A 20462-nucleotide genomic window follows, 5' to 3' on the forward strand; every position below is an offset into this window, starting at 1 on the left:
CTTACATATAAAACAAAAGCCCTGAAAAAAAGCTGATGGGCATCGAGTGGGTTAAGATAATGCCTCATTACAAGAAAGTATGTGAAATAAAAGTGAGTCAAATAGTGGCCCTTCTTCTCAAGCCTATTCATAGAGATAAAGTCTGAGTAAAGTCCAACAGTGAATTTTAGTATAAACTTTTAATGTTATAAGGAAGATGGTAGCTGACAAGTAAAAAGGATAAAAAGGAAGCATATGATTGGTAGACTGTCTTAAGAGAGTCAGAACCGTAGAGCGGAAAGAACACTGGCTTTAGAGTAAAATACCCAGGATTCAATTCTCAACTTACCTATGTGACTATGGGTAGTCACTTAACCTCTTGGCCTATTCTTCATTTGTAAGTCATGATGTGGAGAGGTTGAATTACCTGCCCTCTATGGTCAATCCCAGCTCTAAATCTATGACCCTAGAATTATGATTTCCTCCCACTGTTTTTTTCTCTGGACAGATTAAAGATAGCACCCCAGAACAAGCTATATCATCTATTATTGTTGGAGGGTTTTTTTCTGTTCTTACCTTGCTACTTCCCAATATATCTCTCTCCTTTTATTTATTTCCTACTAGTGCACACAAGATGTATTTGACATGTGTCATAAAGTCAGAGCTAGAAGAGATCCTACAAAGCATCAGGTCCAATCCCATCATTTTACAAATGAACAATGGGCCCAAAGAAGTGAAGGCATAGAGCCAATGATTCTGAAACCCAAAATTCAAATCTAAGATGCCTGTCAATATCCCACATAACCTCTTCAAATAACAGGAGCCTGGGGTCAAGAAAGTCTCTCCTACTGAGTGACCACTTATCATCAAAGCAGCTGGTGGTGCTGTTGTTAAACCATTAGGTAGAATTGGTCAATACAGCATCGCTCTCACATATTACTGTTCCCAGGGCAGGTCTTGTGGAGGTTCTACAAGCCTGAGGAATAGTCCAATAGGAGAATTAGATGATTTCAGTCCAACAGATCTGATTAAGGGTACTGATGAAAAGGAAGAAGACATCCTCTGAGACTGAAAGGAAAAGTAAATTTCTAACTTCTTAAATACAGTATATTCCTCTGAAAAAGAAACAGCATGATCTGATAAATTGCTTCATAAAAATAATACCTCTCACTGGTGGACCCAAAACAGGTTTCTGCTTATTGCTGTTGAGAAGAACATTTAATGCTGCTTCTAAGTTATTGCCATTATCCATAAGGGCCTGCCTGGATGCTTCTTTACTGAAGCCCATTTCTGTTATGTGCTTCAGAGCCTTTTCATCAACCTAGAATGAAAAAAATATACAAAGAAGCAATAGTAAATTAAAATTTCAATTCTATAAAAAAGCATGACATGATTTTAACACTAATATCTAATGAAAAATTCTATTTCAGGCTGAAAAATATTCACAAAAAGTTATTTCTAAAATATTTACTGTAACTCATGGAATAGTAAGCACTTGTTTCACACAAAAAAGTAATGTCAGCATTGAAAAAAAAATGTCAGCATGTCTAATTTAGATATATTTTGGACAATGAACAGAACATTACTTAATAAACAATCTATGTGCCATCATTTATACTTCTTCATCCAGCCTAGAAAGTAAATAATCCTATTTTCCACCAGAAAATTCCACCAGAAAACAGAGGTGTGTCACACATGGAAGCAACAACTCAAAAAAAATTTAAAGTTGCTTTGTTTTGTATTCTTTTGTCCCTCTTCACATTTGCTTGCAACCAATTCCACCTGAATTTTTTATATTTTTCTCCCGCCTGTATTATGGGTTTCACACTACACATTCCTCTATTATAGTCATTTCAAAATCTCTGGAACAAAGGAAAAACAATTCATAAAGGTTGCTCCAGACAGTGGCTACACAGAAATTTCCCTATGCATAATCAGTTTGATTCACTATCAATTCACTACATGGAGCAGGGATGACGTTGGAGAAAAAATAAATGCCATAAAGGGACTGGAATTTTTTGGTTGGGAGTTAGGGCAGAAAACAAGGATAAAAGAAAACAAGACTTATTTGGCTTGACCCAAGCACTCAACCTAAAGAGTTTCAAGGAATAAATCACTTAGAATTTCTTCTAACCCATGCAAGTTAGTTTCACTTAGATATCACCATATCCAAAACTGACAAACTCTAGTTGCAAAACACCACCAATAGATGTTGTAATAGCACCAATAGATGTTATAATATCCTTACTTAGTGAAGCAGGTACAACAGAGATCAATGACCAACAGCACTCAGGTTTGTTCACAGCAGGAGTTTACTTTTATCTACTCATTGTGCTCACTCAAATCACCTGAGTTCTTCTATTTAGCAAGTATATAAATAACAACAATGAAAACATCATTTTATTTGCTGGCTCCTGATTTTCCTACTAAGATACACCCTCAGGTCACATTAGTTCCACCTTTTATGCTGTTGATGTTTGGTAGTTTTTTCACTCTTGTGTGATTCTTCTTGACACAATTTGGAGTTTTCTTGTCAAAGATACTGGAGTGGGTTGCCATTTCCTTCTCTACCTCATTTTCCAGATGAGAAAACTGAGGCAAATGGGGTTAAGTAACTTGCTTAGAGGGACACAGCTAGTAAGTGTCTGAGGCCAGATCTCAGATCAGAAAGAAGAGTCTTCCTGGCTCCAGGCCTGGCACTCTATCCACTACACCACCATGCTTCCTGCATCTTTTTTTTCCCCTGCAACTTTTATACCACCACTTCTAATGCATCTCATAACACAGGCCCCCAAAGCATGCCTCCAAAAAAGTGTTAAGAGTTCCACAAACTGACTTCTCTTATGCCTAACAGTTGTAGATACTGGGCCTGTAGGTTAATGCTGCTTTGTAAGGTTAGAACTCACCACCAGACTCTTAAGTTCCATGAATACTTATTAATATTAATTGATAACAGTTCAAGTAGGCACTTATCTTAAACAATCCCTGAAGTACAAAGAGACCTTACAGGTCCTTCAAAAGAATACCTGGATCAGTGAAATGAATTATGTAAGAACTATAATATAAATTCACTCTAGAATTCATAAATATTACAAAAGTATCTTACCTTGTAGTAAATTTTACATTTGGTAAATGTAAAAGTGACAAATATTTCATTCAGTCTAATAACTAATATATCAGGAATAACTTGTCATCATAAATACTATGTGAAAGACACAAAAAGAAAACTTGAAGTTTTTTTTTTTACACACACTATGGTGCTCAAATTATTTTAAAGTGTTGTCATTTCTGATACTAATATTTACTGTTAGAAGTCCTACCAAACAGAATGTAATAGTTTGAAATATACTTGGAAAATAAATTTTAAATATGAAATTATACAAATCTTTCACATTTTAAAGCAAGATGAGTACTCTAGTAATTGACTAAACAACACTAACTATAATATACAATATGTCCAAAACTGAGTTTATGATCTTGTCTCCAAAAGATTCACCTCCTCTGACTTGATTTTCTGCTGGTAACTCCTCCATTTATCCCATCTCTATATTTTAAATCTTGGTGTAGTAGTACTCCTCTCTCCTTCACTGCTCATATAGTTCTAAGTCCTATCAATTATACCTCCACAATATCCTTCACATTTCTCCCCTTCCACAGTCATTACCTTAGCATAGACATTCATTAGTATTCACTTGAACTACTACAAAACCATCCTAATGTGTATTCCTCCTTCTTCTCTCCTGAATCTAAAATGTCCTTCACACTTCTATAAAATTGATCTTCCTTATGCACAGATATAATCAAGTCACTTCCATTCAAAATTCCTCAATTTCTCCCTATTGCACACTGGATAAAGGTCAAACTTCTCTGTCTAGAATCCATAGGTCCTCTAAGATCAGGTAATATTTTAACTCGTAGCCTTATTTCATATTATTTCCTTCCACACAATCTATGCTCCAGCTGAACTGGACTGCTATCTCTTTGTTGATACAATTTATGTGATTCCCTATTTCCACCTCTCCCACTATGGTTTTTTGCCTGATGAATTCTTACCTGTTCTTTAAAGTCTAAATCCCACCTCCTCCAATAGACTTCTTTACCTTGTCGGTCATCAGTGACATTTCCCCTCTCAAACCACAGAAAACACTATTTTTACTTAACTGATACTTATGAACTATTTTGCAATAGTATTTTAAGAGAATACAACTTCTTGATAGCAGGTTCTATAGCATATCTAATCTATATCATATCTATATATCATAATCTAAATCTTATCTCACTTTGTACTCTAGCATGTAACACAATGTTTGTTGAATTAAAATGAGTTCTTACAGCAACATATTTTATAGCTTACGTGAATTTTTTTAAAAGCCTTAAACTTTTTTGAAAGAGAAAAATGAATGATTTCAGAGTTATCTAAGACACCTACATTTCCACTAACTTTTTTTAAAAATAAATCAGGTGATTTTCCTACTAATGGCAGAGGGCAGCAGACTTGCTACCTGAATGGTTAGTGGCAAACCTAGTGCTTACAGGTAAAGATAAATGAAGGCTGTATACATTCAATGCTTAAATTTAAATTATTTCAACCTGCTTCCCTGGTTTATTTAGTAGGCTCAAAGCCTAAGTAGGAAAAATTACTTTATCAAAAGAAAAGTATGTAGAAGGCTATGTTTTTAATCATTACAACATTGAGTACTAGCTACTTTTCCATAAATTTGGAAGGTAATGTCCTGAAAATAATATTTTTTATTCAAATTGAGATTTTTTTTTTGGTTCAAATAGATATTCCTAAAGAATATCTCTAAGGAAGGAGGTAGAGCTAAGATAACAGAGTACAAATGCGCTGAGCCAACATCTCTCAAATTCCCCTCCAAACAATTGTAAAATCATGTATTAACTTGATTTCTAGAGTGGCAGAACCAACAAAAGGGCCTGCCCAAGACAACTTGGAGGTCAGCAGGAAAGGCCATCTCGCCAGGGTAGTGGCCCCATGCCTTGAGGGGGCCTGAGTTGGCCACAGAAGCAGGTTCTGGAGCTCTCAGCCCATAGTCCATGGTGGAGGCAGGCAAATGCCTGGAAGGAGATAGCAGGGGCTCTTTGCTAGCACTATGTTCAGGATGCCATAGCATTGCCCATACACAGTTCCAAGTCATAGTCCCAGGGCCAAAAAGAGTGATAATATTTGCTGCTGCAGAGAAACAAAGGCCTGGACTGTGGTTCCAGGGAGAAGAGGTGTGCTTATGGTCACCCACAGAGGAGTCGGGATACTAGCCTCAAGTCCAAGAGAGAGGCAAGCACTAGCGATTAAGACTGAAAGAGTGAAGGAACCTGGTCCAGTCCCAAAGTCAGGAGGAGTGCTAGTGCTGGCGGCTACAGAGGAACAAGATTCCTTCCCAGGTAAACACCAGAGAACAGGCCAAGAAAGCAGTGATCACAACTACCTTAGAAGAACCAAAAACCTACAGTCCTCCAGAGCTAACTGAAAATAGCAGCAAGAAAGTCCAGAAACTTGGGACAGTGCCCCCTCTAATCTGAGAACAGAGCCTAATTGTAAAATACATTTAAGAGTCAAGAAATAGGCTAGAAAAATGAACAAATAACAAAAACAAACCTGACTATAGAAAGTTACTGTGGAGACAGGGAAGATCAAGATACAAACCCAGAAGACAATAATGCTAAAGCAAGCTAGCTACATGAAAAGCTTCAAAGAAAAATGTGAATTGGTCACAGGCCCCAAAAGAATTCCCAGAACTCAAAAATGATTTTTTAAAAATATTTTTTACTTTTCCCCAATTACATGCTAAACAAATTTTAACCTTTTTTTTAATGTTTTGAGTTCCAAATTCTATCCCTCTCTCTCCACTTTCTTAGAAGGTAAGCAATCAGATATAGGTTATATTTGTGCATTCCTGTAACAAAAAGAATTTTTTTTTTTAAAAGCAATCGAGGTTAAGTAACTTGCTCAAGGTTACACAGCCAGTTATTTCTGGGTGTGGTGCTGAGTGTCTGAGCCCGGGATTCGATCTCCAGGTCATCCCGACACTGGAGCCAGTGCTCTTACTCGCTGAGCCACCTGGCCGCCCCTAAGCAATTGGGGTTAACTTGCTCAAGGTTACACGGCCAGGTGTTTCTGGGTGGGTGCTAAGTGTCTGAGCCCAGGATTCAATCTCCAGGTCATCCCAACACTGGAGCCGGTGCTCTTACTCGCTGTGCTACCTGGCCACCCCAACAAAAAGAATTTTTAAAATCAAATAAGAGAAAGGAAAAATTGGGAAAAGAAATGACTGTGATGAAAGAACATTATGAAAAGTCAGTCAACAGCTTGGTAAAAGAAGACAAAAAAAACTAATGGAAAAAACACTTTAAAAAAAAGAATTGATCAAATGGTAAAAGAGGGACAAAAATTCACTGAAGAGATAAAACACCTTAAAAAAAAGAACTGGACAAATGGGGAAAAAAAAGGTAGAAAAATTCACTTAAGATAAGAATTCCTTAAGAAATAGAATTGGCCAAATGGAAAACAAGGTACAAAAGCTCACTGAAGAAAATAATTCCTTAAAATTTAGGATCAGGCAAATGGAAACTAATGACTTCATTAGACACCAAGAAACAACAATATCGAAATAATGAAAAAATAGAAGAAAATGTGAAATATTTCATTGGAAAAACAACTGACCTGGAAAACAGATCCAGGAGAGATCATTTAAGAATTACTAGACTAATTGAAAGCCATGATCAAAAACAGCCTAGACATCACACTTCAAGAAATTATCAAGGAAAACTACTCTGATATCCTATAACCGGAAAGTAAAATAGAAACTGAAAGAATTAACCAATGACCTCCTGAAAGAGATCCCATAATGAAAACTCCCAGGAATGTTACTGCCAAATTCCAGAGCTCCCAAGTCAAGGAGAAAATACTAAAAGGAACCAGAAAGAAACAATTCAAATACTGTGGAGTCATGGTCAGGACCCCACAAGTTTTAGCAGCTTCCACATTAAAAGATAAAAGGGTTACGATTATGATATTGTGGAAGGCAAAGGAACTAGTATTATAAATAAAAATAACCTATCCAGTAAAACTAAGCATAATCCTTCAGGGGAAAAAATGGACATTCAGTGAAACAGAGGACTTTCAAGCATTCCTGATGAAAAGACCAGAGCTGAATAGAAAATCTGACTTTCAAATATAAGACTCAAGAGAAGCATAAAAAGGTAAACATGAAAGAAAAATTATAAGGGAATCAATAAGGTTAAAATGTTTATATTCCTATATGGGAAAATAATAATCTTAACTCCTAAGAATTTTTATCATTATTAGAGCAATTAGAAGAAGTATAAATAGACATAGGGCATGGGTGTGGGATGACTATGATAGGATGATTTGTGTTCAATGGAAAAGTCACTACTATGTTCCAGGAGCAGGATCCCACCAATATTAAATGGTGATACCATGGAGTCAAGTATGTTGTACATTAACATCATGGAAAAGACCAAGGCTCACTTGAAAGGTTGAGCCAAGTGAGTCATTATCTCTTCCCATTCTGCTGATGCCCCTATGTTCAGAATGGGAACTATGAGAAATACAATCATTCTCTTAACATTGTCAGCAATGTCTCCTGCGCTATCAAATGTCTGGTTCCCTTGGCCAAGGTCATTCATGACAACTCTGGCATTGTGGAAGGACTCATGATCACACTCCATTACATGGCTACTACTCAGAAGACAGTATTCCCTGTGGGACACTGTGGTGTGATGGGCATGGTGCTGCCCAAAACATCATTCCTACTTCCACTGGGGCCATTAAAGCTATAAGCAAGGTCTGAGCTAAATGGGAAGCTTACAGGCATGGCATTGTGTTTCTACTCCCGACATATCTGTTGTGGATCTGACCTGCCATCTGGAGAAATTTGTCAAACAGAATACCAAGAAAGTGGTGAAGCAAGTATCAAAGGTACCCTTGAAGGATATCTTGGACTACTCAGAAGACCAGGTTGTATCCTGTGACTTTATCAGTGATACTCACTCTTCTACCTTTGATGCTGGCACTGGAATCACCCTCAAAGACCACTTTTTCAAGCTCATTTCCTGGTATGAAAATGAGTTTGGTTATAGGAACTATATAGTAGACCTCAAGGTCTTCATGGCCTCCAAAGAGAGAAGTGGAAAGCTATGACTCTTCATCCTCAACCAAAACAGGGGCATCCCCCACTGGAGACACCACATCCCTATATTACCTTCCTATACTGGAAATCCCATACCCCATTCACATCTTTGCCCCAAAGTACCTCTGTAGTGGGAGGGAGAATCATAGTCCCAAATTGTGTGCCATCAATAAAATCACCATACTCAGTGCAAAACAAAAACAAAACAAAAACTGCTGGGAAAACTGGAAAGCAATTTGGCATTACTTAAGTATAGAGCTAACCGCTCACATCATATACTGAGATATGGCCAAAATGGATGATTTAGACATGAAGGGTGGTATCAATAAACAAATTGAGGAAGCATGGAACATTTTTCCTATCAAGATTTATGGATAAGGGGAAGATTTATGACCAAACAAGAGACAGCGAGCATTATAGGAAAGAAAATGGATTATTTTGATTACATCAAATTGAAAAAGTTTGCAAAAACTAAACCAATGCAGCCGAGATAAGAAAAATTGGAAATGGAAAAAAATTTTGCAGTAAGTTTCTCTAATAAAGGCCTCATTTCTCAAATATATAGAGAACTGAGTAAAATTTATAAGAATACAAGTCATTCCCCAATTGATAAATGGTCAAAGGATATGAATAGGCAATTTTTAGAAGAAGAAATAAAAACTATCTATAGACATGAAAAAATGCTCTACAGAACCAGGAGAACACAGTTCACAGAAACAGACACAGTGTGCAATGACTTATTTTGATAGACTTAGCCCTTCGCAGTAATGCAAGGATCTAAAACAATTCCAAAGGACTCATGATGAAAAATGTCATCCACATCCAGAGAAAGAACTATGGAGTTGGAATGCAGAACGGAGCAGACTATTTTCTTTTTGTTTTATTTTGTTTTGTTTTCCTTTTTTATGGTTTCGCCACTTCATTATAATTCTTCTATGCAACATGACTAATGTGAAAATGTGTTTAATAAGAATGTATGTGTAGAGCCCATATCAGACTGCATGTTGTCTTGGGGAAGGAGGGAGAGAAAATTTAAAACTTTATGGAAGTGAATGTTGAAAATAAGTCGAAAAAAATATTTTATCAAAAAAATCTATTTTAGCTTTAAAAAAATGCTCTAAATCACTCTTTGTCAGAGTAATGCAAATTAAAACAATTTTGAGGTACCACACCTCACACCTGTCAGATTGGATAATATAACAGAAAAGGAAAAAGACAAATTTTGGAGGGGACGTAGAAAAATAGGGACATTAATTAACTGTTGGTAGAGATGTGAACTGATCTAACCATTCTGAAGAGCAATTTGGAACTCCAAATTATGATATATAACTGTGATGGAACACTATTGTGCTATGAGAAATGATGAGCAGTATGCTTTCAGAAAAACTTACAAAGACTGACATGAACAAAGTGAAACAAGCAGAAGCAGGAGAACATTGTACACAATAACAACAATACTGTATAACAATCAACTGTGAATAACTTAACTATTCTCAGCAATACAACGATTCAAAGCAATTCTAAATGATGTATGATGAAAAATGTTATTGAACTCGAGAAAGAACTAATGGTATCTGAATACAGAATGAAACATACTTATTTTACTTTCTTTCTAATTCTCATTTTTTTGTTCTGTGTTTTCTTTTGCAACATGGCCAGTATGGAAATGATTTGTATGACTACAGACATATAATCTATATCAAAATGATTGCCTTGTTGAGGGTAAGAAAGAAAGAATCTGGAACTCAAATTTTTTAGAAAACAAATGTTAAAATTTTTGGTTTACATGTATTTAGGAAAAAATAAAAATTAAATGCTTAAAAAAACAGAAATGTCTTTAGGAATAGCTATAGATCCTTATCTTTCTTGACTTCTCTGTATTCTCTGAGAATGTTAATCACCCTCTTCTTGTTACTTTCTTCTTTTTAGATTTTCATGACACTACTCTCACCTGGTTCTTCTTACACCTGTCTGATCATTCTTGCTCAGACTCCTTTCCTAGATTTTTATCCAGATTACACCCACTAAACATGAGTGTTCCCCAAAGCTCTGTCTTGGGGTCTCTTCTCTTTTCTCATTATATTATTTCTCTTGGCAATCCTGTTAGCTATATGAATCCAAATCTCTTATCTCCTTATCCAGTTCCATCCTCTTTCCTGACCTCCAGTGTCCCATTTCCAAATGCCTACGGGACATATTGAGCTGGTTGCCTGGTGGATATTTTAAACTGTTCAAAACTTTACTCATAAACTTTCCCCTAAAACAGTCACCTCTTCCTTAACTGTTAAGGACACCACCACTGTCCCAATAACTATGGCTTGCAATCTAGGTATCATCTTAAACTCCCCTATTTAGCACACCATATCCAAAATATTTCCATGGTCTGTCAATTTAATCTTCATAACATCTCCCATATATACGCCATTCTCTACTCTGACATTGCCAACACCCTCATGCAGTCCCTATTACCTCACACCTAGACAACTACAATAGCCTTCTGGTTGGTCTCCCTGTCTCAAGTCTTTACTCAGCTGTAAGAGTTATCTTCCTAAAGAGTAGATCTGACCATTTCATTCTCCCCTGTCCCGCAAACCTCCATTCAATAAACTCAAGTGGCTCCCTATTGCCTCCATGATCAAATATACAAAATCTTCTGTTTCACTTTCAAAGCACTTCATAAGCTGGCTCCTTCCTACCTTACTCTCCTCAGGATATTCTATAATCCATTGACAGTAGATTCTTTGTTGTTTCTCAACAAAATATTTTCATTTGCTGTCCCTTATGTCTGGAATTCTCCCTCACCTCATCTCTCTACCTCTTGCTTCCCTGGCTTTCTTCAAGTGTCAAATAAAGTCCCACATTCCACAAGAATCATTTTTCAGTTCCACTTATGGTGCCAACCTGCATCAGTAGAGGGAATTTTCTTACTTAGAAGTTCCCTATAATAAAAATACTGGTAAAGTTCTAATCCTATTTTACTTAGAAGTACAAGAACTTAAAAAAAAAAATACTTTTTTAATTAGTTTCACAATTACATTACCGAGACAAAAGAAATCCAATAAATTGATTAACTTATGTTTGTGAAATTTTTAGTAATCTTTTAATAAAATTTTTTGGAGTTATATCAGCATATGACCATTATGTTCTAAATACTGCCATTAATGAAGTAATTATAGGTGTGTATAAAGGGAAAAAATCATTTAGAAAATTGAATGAAATTTATTTTTGAATGCTCTTATCTACTTGTAAAGCAAAAGACATTCAAGTTTTTTTGTGTTTCTTCTGACTTACCAGCTCTCGATAGACACCTTCATATTTTCCTTCAGGTTTTGTTGTCTTTTCTTTCTGGAAAACTTCCCTGTTTCGATTCCCTCCCGTAATCATGTTGAGATTACTTCTAGCATTACCACCACCTCCTCCAAATGTCTTGGTCTTTAATTAAAGGGGAGGGAGAAAAGAAAAAAAATGAGATTTAAGTGAACATTTTATGAAAATAGCTTTAAAGATTAAGTACTTAAGTTATAATGAATTCAATAAATCTGGAGTAAGTAAATTTCTATGGTTCTATTTTACACGTTAATTTCTATTTTTAAAAAAGTAATTAACTAGGCAAAGTTCCTTCTCTTCTTAAGTCTAGATTAGACTATTTTTTTAAAATGTTACATAATTTTAATTGTTATGTGCTATTGTCAGGCAAATCACTAAAAAAAGGCAAATGCATAACTATAAAGAAAAAAAATAAAATAGCCCCTAAATTAAGCTGGTTAGGTGCTTTAAGAAAGTTTTGTGAACATTTTAACAATTACAAATAATGTCAAGTTTTAAATTTTATAGTATATATAAGCTGAATAGCTGAACAAATTCATTTAGGCAGTACACAAATGCATTCTTCTAATTTCACTGGTCTTATTGAAGAAATATGCTCTCATTTAATCTTGTATATTTTGTTATTTCATTGTTTATGTAATAAAAAATATTGAGATATTAGGAATATGAAAAGGACTAGCTGAGAAATGAATGATACATACCCAAGAATGGTATGCATACCCATTACAAGTATAATATTTTATAAACTATACCATCTATATAGTATACTATAATCAGTTTATAATTCCAAGTAAATAATTTATATACATTTTTTAAAATTACTACATAATTTTAAATTCCCTTTTTTCCCCCCAATAAGAAAATATTCAATAGACAAATATGGGAGCAGAAAACAACAGAGATAATTATTTTTAATCAGATGGAATACAGAAAAAAATTTAAAGATAATACTAAAGCATAGATATGGTCATAGAAGAGGCATGAGCAGATGATGTAGAGATAGATGGACAATGTTCTATGTAATTTTTTAAAACCCACAATTGAACACTTTATTTCAGATCAGAATAAACTTGTAACTGCTAAAATCAGAAGGCCACAAATTTTTTTAAAGAACTGCCAGCTCACAACATTTAAGCAAAAACATTAAATCCACCCAAAAAGTTCTCTAATTAAAACCCATGTGACAGTAAATTAAATGCATTAAAACTAATGATCAAGGTCACTTTACTTAGGAAAAGTAATCTGATTAGTCATGACAGATAAAACCCAATATAATATTTTTTGCAGATTAAGCATACGCTTGAATAGGGTTAACTTAAGAGGAAGCAAGGCCCATGGGAATGACTTTGTTAGAAGGAAGTGAGGAATATAGTTTTTTAATCACTGAGATATCACAATGCATTTTTTTTATGGCTAAAGACAGAAAGTCAAGTTAATTGCTAAGACAAATTCAAGAATTATCCTTTGTTTACAACTTAATTTTAAAAGGATACATTTCGTTACAGGTATTTAGTACCTATTAAAAAATGAAACCTTGAATTTTACAAGTTAAAGTCAAGCTCAACCAATATATTCAGATAATAACATCTTCTGAATGAGATATAAAATACTAATTAATTATAAGTTATAGGAATTTCTATTCTTAGTGAGGCTAAGACTAGGAAATAATTTCTTCTTAATATTAAATTCAACAATATGTATGAAATATTTCATTTTAAAGACAAACTATTTTAATTTCACAGATTTCAAAATCAAATATACTTTTTCCAATACTAGTCAACAGAAATATAGCAATGGAAAAAAAATCAACTTAAATCCTCAGTCGTTACCAATATTATGGTCTTCTCTTTATTACATACAATAAATGCTTAATAATGCTAAAGGGTGAGACTATAGAAAAAATTTCAATGAAGAATTGTTCCTCACCCTATGTCAAGGGAAATGCCACTCCACTGGGATGGATTTTGGAAGTTAAGGGCTTTAAAAATAAAAGTTAACAATTATTACTGTTAATAAAGAGTAGGTTATTAGGTTCCCAGGTCAAAATCCTATAACCAGAAGCCTTCTAGACCAAACTCCAAGAGACAAATCTGAGAGCAAGCATCCCTGATGCTGAGAGGATGGAGTATACAGAATTCCCTGCTGCACCTCAGAATGACAGCACTATCATTTGAATCCAAAATGAAAAAAACTTGGGAAGAGAGAGGCAAAGACTCTACTACTCTAAAAAGGCCTTATCTTCATCATCTCCCTGCCATCACCCAGTTATTAGTGCCCTTACTCTAGAAATTACTTTGTTTTTCAGTTTATCGTTTTGTGTGTGTATATTGTTTCCCTAATAGAATGTCGGCCTCTTTGCAGCACAAAGTATTTTGTTTTTGTTTTTGAGTACCAAGTGCCTAACAATGCCTGGAACAAAATATGTGTTTAATAAATACATGTCAAAAGAATGAATATATGATTCCCTTTCAGGAAGGCATGACCTTCAATATGGACAGAGTAAATCCCAGCCCCAGATCTTAGCTATACTTCTGAATATCCATTACCACCTGCTGTCTACCTAACCATGTCCAAATCTCAGAATCTACTACAGTCAAACCAAGCTATTTCAGGCACACAGGATGCTCACACAATCAGCTCTTATTTATACTACCAGCTTCAATGAGTTTTTATGTGAAATTGGGATAATATGCTCCCTCTCTACACCTCATGGAGCTGTTGTATCAAAGTATTTGTTAAACCTTAGAACTATATACAATAAACAGAAATACTAAATAAATTGTAGCTGTAGTTATTGTAATGCTGAAGCTGAAAATGCAAAGGGTCAAGTATGTGTCATAGAGGGAAAGCATAAGCACAAGAACCCATTTTCCTTATGTTCTCTTATCACTGACAATACTATTTCTGCTTTCAAATTCTAAGGTTTTAAGATAATCTTTTTTTTTTGCCAACAACATTTTTATTTCCTGTCTCAATATAACCCCATTATCTGCTTGGAGCAAAAACTATGACTAGTTCTGGTTATTTTTCAGTAGGGATGATTATTATTATGTAATTATATTATTATATTTATTATATTATATATTATATTATTATATAATAACCTTATATAGCCATAGGCAACTAATATTGTATTAATACTAATAGCACATATACAGTGCTTTAAGACTGGCAGACTGCTTTACATATATTAACTCATTTGATCTTCACAATATCCCTGTAAGGATCTATTATTGTCATTCCCATTTTACAAATGTTACCTGCTCATAATTTCCACTTCTTATACCCTAGTTTCCTTAGTCTTTGAATCAAGCTTGTCATGAAGCAAACGGGCATTTGTTGTATATAAAGTGTTTAATGGATAATGACTGATCTCTTTCCTCAATTTTAACCTTAAGGGATAAGATTTAGACTATATAAATAAAATAAAATATAATTAAGAGTGTTTATATGTGTATGTATATGCATTATGTTTAATGTGTAAACATTATATACACATTATACATATGTTTATACACATTATACATATATGTTTATACACATTATAAACCCATATATAGGCATGAATACACAAATGCATATATATTCATATGTATATGTAATATATACATAAATATTTAAACTACAGTTTCCTACCTCTTTGCTCTTTGAAACTTCTGCAATAGCAGCTGTTCTCTGCTTTTCAAATTCATCATTATCACCTGAAGGTTTGGCAGGAGCTGTCACTTGCAATGTTTTTCTCCGATCAAGTTCTCTGCTATCCACTTGGACATGAGACACACACTTCTAGTGATATGGAACATATACAAAACCAATTTACTATCTAACACAAGATGTGTAATTTATATTATAGTTTCTTACATATTTTATTTCTTAAAGAAATACCAGCTTAACTTCTTTAATAACAGAACCCACAAAATGGCAGCTCTACCTCATGAACTTAAAATCTGAAAATGTTTTTAAAAAGAGATTAAACTGATAAAATAATATTATTAACTGTGTAACTGGGCAAATTATATTTTCTTCTGGCTTCAGTTTCCTTATATATACACAATGAGAAGGCTGAACTTGATAACTTCTAAGGTCCCTTTTAGCTCTAAATAATTGTTCTTATGATCCTGTTATTAAGTCAAAATGCACTTGATGAATCATGTCATTGAACACCAAAGTAACTTTCAGTTAATAATGAAAATATTTATAAAGTCACTGTTAATATCCCTAATTTTATTTAGGGTAATTATCTGAAAAGGTTCTAGATTTCAAAGAAATTATTATTCAAGAATAATTAGTGAATGCATTGTATAGTTAGGAGAAAAAGATTTATAAAAAGTTTCACTTCGACATTATACTAACACTTGGTTATTTTCAATCTTTTGATGGATCTGTGACCTTTCTGGTGTGGTTATTTCCTTCCACCAAGAGGTGGAGATCAAAATTCATTCATGTCTTGTCTTCCTGTGTAATATTTGTCTATCTGCTCCTTTAACACACAGCTCAAAAGCACCATTTTCTGCATGAAGCTTTCCGGATATCCTCAATTATTAGTGCCCTTACTCGCAAACTATCTAGTATTTAACAAATTTGTATGTGTTTATATATATTCACTTTATATTTATGCTGACTTAATAAATAACTTGCTGATGAACTGATTGACTTATCCTTCCATAACTCCTCTGTAGAGGATACCCAGTATAACAAAAGAATTCTAAGTTAAAATGTTAAATTCCACTCCCAACTGGTAAACTTCTGTTTCATAAAATAGAGACTAGTACATATAACAAGCACTCCTACAGGAAATAAAAATTTCACAGTATTTTGTAGAACATCAAATATAAATTACCTGCAAAACAGGAATAATAAAATCTACTGCCCTAAATAAAAAGTCTGAAGTCTCTCAAATACAAATGTCACAAAATATAGCATATTTCTAACGATGTTAACATATTACAGTTACACAAGCATCAGACACAAATATCTTCAAATTATTTAAGCAAAGCTTATTAAGCTGAAAAAAAAACTAAGTATGAATGCACTTTCAATATTATCACTTCAATTTTATTTAGATTATTATTTTAATATACTTCTTAATCCAAAAAAAGTCAAACAAAAATGTCAAGAATTTTTAAAATTTGAATGAAGATAATTGTTGATTATAAATAAAAAGTAATTTACATGAGGACTCTGGTGATAATATTGGGGAGGGAGATTTTCAAATATGTTATTACTATTTTAAAATATGAATTACTACATCCATTCACATTGTTTTAATCATTAAAAAAATAAGAAAAAATCCTTTTGCCAATTTGAGGTGATTACAAAAGTAACAATGCATACATAGAATAGCTGTTTAGGTTTTGCACAGTAGCAAGTGACTACCCATTTGGCCAATCTTTTTTGCTTTCCTATAACTGATAAAAAGTCAGAATTTCCTAACATGGATTACATTATAAAACTCCACTATATCCCTTTTAACTTATTAGTGTTTGTCACTGCTGAAAACTAATTTAACAATAATCATACTATCCAAACAGCAATACGTAAAAAGCAAAGCTTTAATTCCAAGGCAAAAAACATTTGGTCTTAATTTAATTTCCTCCCATGCTAGTCTACATTTTTTAATAATTGGGTCCCAGTCCTTCTTCACAAAAATTAAAAGTCATATATACAGATATCTTCTGATAGCAAAATAAAGATCCTCATAACCTTGTCTTGACTTCCTTTTGAGAAGGAAGATGAGATGCCAGACAGATTTTCCAGAATCAAATTGAGGGAGAAAGGGAAGGAGAATGACAGTGGAGATGATACCCAGGGCACCAAAGAGGAGAGGGGAAAGTGGATGAACCTATGAGCCTTGTTAAGTGCTAAGCTAGAAATTTCAGTCAATTAGCAAAATAGTAGGAAAGACTGGACTTCAAATTTGATATCAAAAGTGGGGTCAGGACTGAAAGATATGGAAGGTGTAAAAACATGGATTGATGGGCATATCTGGAAGGGTATTCTTTATAAATTTCCTTTTTCAAAAAATGTTTTTTTTAATATAATAATAACTTAATGACATTTTAAAAATAAGTTATGAATTTTAAAATTATAGAAAACCCTAGACAAAACTTCAAAAAATCATTTTCATTAATATGCATAAACTTTTTAAAACTATTACAATCTTTTTGGTGCTCTCATCTTTTCCATCTAAGTACTTATAAAGTAGGGCAGTTAGGTGGCATTGTAGATAGAGTACCAGACTTGGAATCAGGAAAAACTCGTCTTCTCAAATTCAAATCTGACCTCAGACATTTACTAACTATATGACCCTGGGTAAATCACTAAACTTTGTTTACCTCAGTTCCCTCAATAGTAAAATTAGCTGGAGTAGGAAACGGCAAACCACTCTAGTATCTCTGCCAAGAAAATCCCAAATGCAGTCACAAAGAGTTGAACACAAGTGAAACAACAGAATAACAACTTTGCAGGGGTGAAGAGGAATAAGGGAGATGTTTATTTGTTTTTTAATATAGTCATAAGCAATGAATGTAATATCCTAATTCTGCTTCCTTTGGACTATGTCATTTTATCTTTTCTTATTTCCTTGTATTCTTCATGTTTCATTTTTAAGGAATAGCACACTATTACACAAAGGTCATAATTTAATCAGTCATACTGAATTTTGGGAGGTCATTTACTGTGAAAATTTATTTCCTATTCTTAATTTTTAAATTGTCCTTTCTCTTAAAAATTAACTAAAATTGACTATGGGCTGAATTTTATTTGTGGGTCTTTACCAAGACAGTTTATGTGTAGGTCAGTGACCAACAACACAAATAGGTTCCTCATTCATGATTCTATTTTTGCAAAGAAATAAGGAACAATTATTAAATTATTCTACTTGCTTAATAATTCACTGATGAACAATTTCTGTGACCATTTCTTAAGTATATAATTTGAACAATAAAAATAATATTCCCAGATTAAAATTCAACTTTTAAGGTAAAAGTTTAATTACCTGTCCAAAAGGTACAAAAGGAGGTGGTCCACCTTCCGTTCCAATGTTGCTTCTATTGTGTTTTGACAAGCTCTATGGAGAAAAATGAGTTTTTTAATGAAAATGAAACAACTAAACAATATATTTTTTCGGATTTGCAAAAATGTGCTCATGATTTTTTTTACAAAAATATATTTTTTAGAAATTCCTAAAATGAATATCCTAATTTCATTACTTAGCTTATATGGATTGTCACCAGATAACTACAATATTTCATTGTCACCAACAATTAAATATTTACTAAAATGAAGAAAATAAATTTTTTTTTCAAACAAGATTTTAATAAATATTTATTGCTGATTTTCTCACCGTCATAGAATCTCAAAGCTGAAAAGTACCTCAGAGTCCAACCTGTTCCTGAACAGGTATCTCTTTTACTATTTCTTCAACAAAAGGAAATCCAGTTCTTCTTAAAGACCTCCAGTGGCTGAAAGCTCATTACTTCCTGAGAGAGCTTAATCCAGTGAGACAGGTTCAATTCTTAGAAAATTTTTTCTCACATCATCCGGAAAACTAACTCTCTACAACTTTCATCCATTACCTGACAGAGAGAAAATTTTAAAAGGGGTACAACAATAGTCTTCAAGTATCTGAAAGGCTATTCTGTAGAGGAAAAATTAGATTTCTTTTGCTTGGGTCCAGATCACAGAAACAGTTCAGTTACAGGGGCATATCTAGGTTTTATGTAAGGGGAATCTTTCTAACAAATACAGCTAACTAAATGCAAAATGCATCAACTCAGGAGGTCATTATATATCTTCACATAAAGGCTGAATAAGCACTTGCTAGTGATGCTGTAGAAGGAATTCCTATATGTGTTAGACTAGTTCAAGGTATTTTGTATCATGGACTACTTTGGCAGTCTGATAGAGACTATAGACCCTTTCTAAAAAATAATATTTTTAAGTCATAAAAAGAATACATAAGACGAAAATCCTAAGAGAACTAATTGCACTGAAATATAGTTAGTAAAATATTTTTAAAAACAAGTTAATGGACCCCAGGTTAAGAAACCTTAGACTATATGGTCTCTAGTGTTCCTATCAACTTTGATATTCTGTGATTTCTGTGAAACATTAACAGAAGCAATTTTTTTTCCAAATTTCCTTTTGCTGTCAACTTGATAAAAATCAACAAATGTGATTATCTCCATATACAAAGAACAGGGGGGAAAAAGGAATTTATATGAAACTGGGAATTACTATTAAACAAAGTTTGCTTCTTTTTAAAGTATATGTTAAATCTTACTCATTAAAAACAACATTATCCTGCTTGTCTGTGTTGTCTTGTGAACTTCTCTTTTCTTCTACGTATTTTTAAAATATTTCTATGACAACTGTTTTCATCTCTATCAAGGAAACTATTAATTGATAGAGCAGACAAGATATGTTTGACCCATTTTCTATACTCAACCTTTTAACTGTTCCTCTACTCAATCTCTACCCATTCCATATCTAGTCCCCTACATCCTCCTTCCAACATCCAATTTTTTTCTACTGGATTCACTATTGCCAGTTCCAAACTATTCCTAAGGTTTCCCACTGTTGAATTATCATTATAATTCTTAAGGGATAGTTAAATTATCAGAGCAATAAAAAAAAAAAAACATTTAGCCAACCATTTGTGACTTAAACAGAACTAAAGAGTAGTGACCAATAAATGGATGTTAGCCTGGAATAAAGTCTCTTGTAGACCGAAATTGTCATCTAGCCTTATTAGTCTCTACATCTTCCAAGTAATTACACAGTTTACAATCAAAAAAATTTTAAGAACCAAAAAAATAAACACGCATCAGTAGTCATTGATGTCCTGTTGGTTGCCATTAGTTAATGAGAAAATTAGTGAGTCATGGCACCAGAGTACAAAAAAGACATACTTCTTAAAGAAAACAAAACAAAAAAAAAAAAGAGAGACATGAACAAGACAATTTTCTTATTACCTTGTTAAATTTA

The 20462-nt window shown here is 33.6% G+C and overlaps 1 protein-coding gene across 2 annotated transcripts in view; it reads right to left on the reverse strand.

The window, feature by feature from the left end:
• Nucleotides 1-20462, reverse strand: part of TDRD3 (tudor domain containing 3) — a 204400-nt gene that overhangs the window by 104050 nt on the left and 79888 nt on the right. For both annotated transcript variants that reach the window (XM_069068618.1, XM_069068617.1), the window contains exons 6-9: nucleotides 18472-18543; nucleotides 15111-15260; nucleotides 11439-11579; nucleotides 1144-1300 (exon numbers count right to left, since the gene is read on the reverse strand). In XM_069068618.1, coding sequence (XP_068924719.1) covers nucleotides 1144-1300; nucleotides 11439-11579; nucleotides 15111-15260; nucleotides 18472-18543 — 520 coding nt within the window. The remainder of the gene's footprint in view (nucleotides 1-1143; nucleotides 1301-11438; nucleotides 11580-15110; nucleotides 15261-18471; nucleotides 18544-20462) is intronic.

This window comes from Petaurus breviceps, unplaced genomic scaffold (genome assembly GCF_028583685.1).
Source record: "Petaurus breviceps papuanus isolate PSGF00001 unplaced genomic scaffold, PetGlider_PUasm1.0 90769, whole genome shotgun sequence".
NCBI lineage: Eukaryota > Metazoa > Chordata > Mammalia > Diprotodontia > Petauridae > Petaurus > Petaurus breviceps.